The 3,566-nt window shown below is 30.2% G+C and overlaps 1 protein-coding gene across 1 annotated transcript; it reads right to left on the reverse strand.

Moving 5' to 3' along the window:
- Nucleotides 1-488: 488 nt before the first annotated feature.
- On the reverse strand, nt 489-1,642 carry LOC125828863 (probable aquaporin TIP4-3). Its single transcript, XM_049508179.1, has 3 exons — nt 1,548-1,642; nt 1,380-1,464; nt 489-1,292 (listed from the first exon to the last, which is right to left on the reverse strand). The coding sequence occupies exons 1-3, from the start codon at nt 1,640-1,642 to the stop codon at nt 489-491; spliced, it is 984 nt and encodes a 327-aa protein (XP_049364136.1).
- Between the last annotated feature and the right edge of the window lie 1,924 nt (nt 1,643-3,566).

Here is a 3,566-nt window from a genome sequence, read left to right on the forward strand (position 1 = left end):
ATATTAATACAAACATGCCTACGAGGGATTTTTGAAATGACAGAATGCATGTATGGGCAGTCTCTTTAGCGCTTTTGGGAGATATGAAATTTTAGTCTTTAATAAATTTGTTTTTAATTTTATGTCTTTTTATAATAAATTTTATTTTTATACATAAGAGATCAGAAAATATCATTTTTTATAATTAAAGTTATAAATGTATGTAAGAGATTATTTCGACCAGCCTTCTTCATCTGTTTAGCATTTCCCATCAATTAACAATTAATTAGTCAATCAGCCAATTACTTGAATATGTAAATGACAAATGATAATTTAGTTTCTTCATTAACTAATATTAATTTCTATAACAGAAAGAGAAAGAAAACCTTATTGATACATAATTGATAAAATTAAATTTAAGCTTTAAATTACATTGAGTGGGTACTGGGTAGGCCCATTATTGAGTCTGGTCAATAAAGCTAAATAGGCCCATTATTGTATTTGGGCCTTTATACATTCGACCCAAACAAAGCCTTAACAACTCCAACAAAATCATGCTTGTATTCATATTCTGCATTGAAATGCTTTGTTGGAATGATCTTTGTGTACACATAAAAGGCTACACAACCAATAGTTGGCCCAACCCAAAAGATCCAATGTCCATCCCAAAGGTGACCTCCTCTAACAATAGCGGGCCCGAAACACCTCGCCGGGTTTATCCCTGCCCCGGCGTAGCCTTTTTTGGCGGTGACCGTGGTCGAGATAAACACTAGAAGGCCTAACACTACACCAACAATGGACAACACAGTGACGTGTCCAAGAGCCTTAGCTTGTCGATGATCATAAGCCATCCAAATTGAAGCAAAGAGAAAAACAAATGTACAAAATATCTCTAGCCATAACGCTTGGGCCGTCTCTAGGCCCACAGTAATGGGCCCATTTGGGCCTGGTGCAATTACTGTTACAGTACAACCACCCAGTGAGAAAGTTCCTTCAATTGTTGAACTAACCACTGCTTTGAGAGCTAGTGCACCTAAAATTGCACCAACACATTGTGCCATTATGTAAATTATGGCTCTTGACATGGATATAATTCCGACGAGCGCGGCTGAGAAGGAGATAATCGGATTAATGTGGCCTCCAGACACCGGAACAACCGCCAAGAGTAGGATTGTGATTATAATAGCTGCGAGAACTGACAAGATCAAATTTGGCATTTTCGTGTCACTTTCTAAGGTGGAGATTACTATTGTATCCAACATGAAAACAAAAACCGCTGTGCCTAGAAGTTCTCCAATTGACGCTCTCCATACCTATATAAGAAGAAAAAAAGTTCAATTTTTATGTACTGACGATAATCGATTTATTTATTAGTGATGAAATCAAAATGTATTACTAACATCCAAAGAAAAGAAGTCAGGAACACCAAGTCTTTCAGAGAATGAAAGAAAATTTGGCTTCTTTCCCTCATCATCAATAGTACTCCTGCTAAATAAATACATAACTAATTAGGAGAAATTAAAGGAAAGATGATATAATAAATCAAAGAAGAAACTAATTTGACATACTTCTTTGGTGTAGAAGAGCAAGGTTGAACTTTATTAGTCCCACAAGAAAGCTGACTTTCTTCATCACCAAAAACAACATTATTATTGGAACCCATATTTGGGAGAAAAACTAAGATAGTTTCAAAGATTTAGCTTAAGCTTTTAATGTATTTTCCCTGAAATTATGTGCATGGATATATGGGTAATAAATACTATACTCTCCAACCTCCATAGTATATATATTATAATATAAAAAAAATTCTGTCTACGTGTATATATCAAGCAAGGAGATCTCTTGGACGACTTTTTTTTATTATAGGAATTAAAAAATCATTTTTTTATTAATTATTTTGTTAAATATTTGTTATAATATGGTAATTCTGCTACAACAAGTAAAGATGTGACAGATACTAATAATTAAAATAATAGGCTTTTATGATTAGGAAATAATTTTAGTATGCTCTACTTCCCACCCTCTTCTTTAATATCTACGAGTTCCGAGAATATATAAAGTATTATTGAAAGGTAATCGCACCACTTAAACCTTAAGAATATTTTAGTTATCGTGCTTCTTAAAAATAGTTGGTTTAAAATAATTATTATTTTGAAAATTAAGGGATGATAAATTGTTTATTTTATTTTATCTTTACTCAATAAATTTAGTGAAAAAAGGGTATTTTTTTTATAATTTTCATTTTAAGAGTCTAACGATATGAATTTTGATCAATATGTAAGGATATATTTTAACCAAATTGATATGAGAAATATTGCAATTTATAATACTTTTCATATACACTACATCAAAAATGATCTTTAACGGCAATTAATTAACGGCAATAGCTTTATTACAATTAAATATGTACTTTTAGCGGCAATTAACACTCTTTATATATGTCCCTAAAGCCTTTAGCGACACTGAATCCAATAATAATTAACTAATGCCGGTAAAGACTTTGAAACTCATTGTTAATGTGTATATTTATTGCCGCTAAAAGGTGTTTTTGTTGTAGTGATAGTCTTTGAATATTTAAATTTTAATTTCAAAATATTGAATCAATCTAATCTAATTTAGCTTTGAAAAATAGTCAAATTGACTTTCAAGAAGCGAAATGTATAACTATTTTGAAAAGATGGAGTATTAAATTGAAATCAAAAAATAACTAAGGATAATTTAATCAAATTACTCCATCAATTATTATTTTCTTAAGGAACATGCAAGAAAAAAATATGACAAGTCAAATGATCAGAGGTAATATTTAATTGTCTTAACCCAAAAAAAAAAACCTAAACTAGTTTCTCTCCCGTCCCACTTTATGTAAAATTGTTATTGTTTGGGGATGGGTAGAATATGTTTAAAAATTTTCTTTGACAATGTAATTTCCTCAAACTTTCTTTAAATATTTTGAATCATTATTTATGTTAACATAGTATGTTTCATGTAATTTTCATTTCAAAACATTTGAAGAAAAAACAGTATATGTAAATTTTATAATCGAAATTAAGTGATTTAACTTTTGTATATTGAATCCCTTCCCATAAATTAGGAGTAATAAAATATCATTTATCTCTCTTACAAAAAGTCAAGTATTTGGAAACTAATTAAGTAATATGGATAGACAATTGATGTTGGGAAGTGGAGGTTAAAAAAAATAATAGATACACCAAATGTTAAAACCTGTAAATTAAAGAACACGTACAATCGTGGAAAATTATTGTTATGTATATAGAAAAATCACAAGGGAAACTAAATATCCAATAATAGAGATGGAGATCAAATATCTTATCTGACAGAGTGTGTCATAAATATTTCCCTATTTGTATGGGAGTATCAACCATGAGACTTGGGATTTGCATCGTTGGCTCCATGATATGTGGTTTAACTATTCTCTCCGTTCACTATAACAATACTTGTCTACTTTATAAAATTAATGGATAATTTCACACTTAGTTTCTAATTTATCTTTATTATTAACTAGCATACGTACCCATGCGTTGCGTGGATATTTTAAAATATAATAATTTTTCAATTTAAAAAATTAC

The sequence above is a fragment of the Solanum verrucosum genome, unplaced genomic scaffold (assembly GCF_900185275.1).
Source record: "Solanum verrucosum unplaced genomic scaffold, falcon-dt-bn FXZP01000067.1, whole genome shotgun sequence".
NCBI lineage: Eukaryota > Viridiplantae > Streptophyta > Magnoliopsida > Solanales > Solanaceae > Solanum > Solanum verrucosum.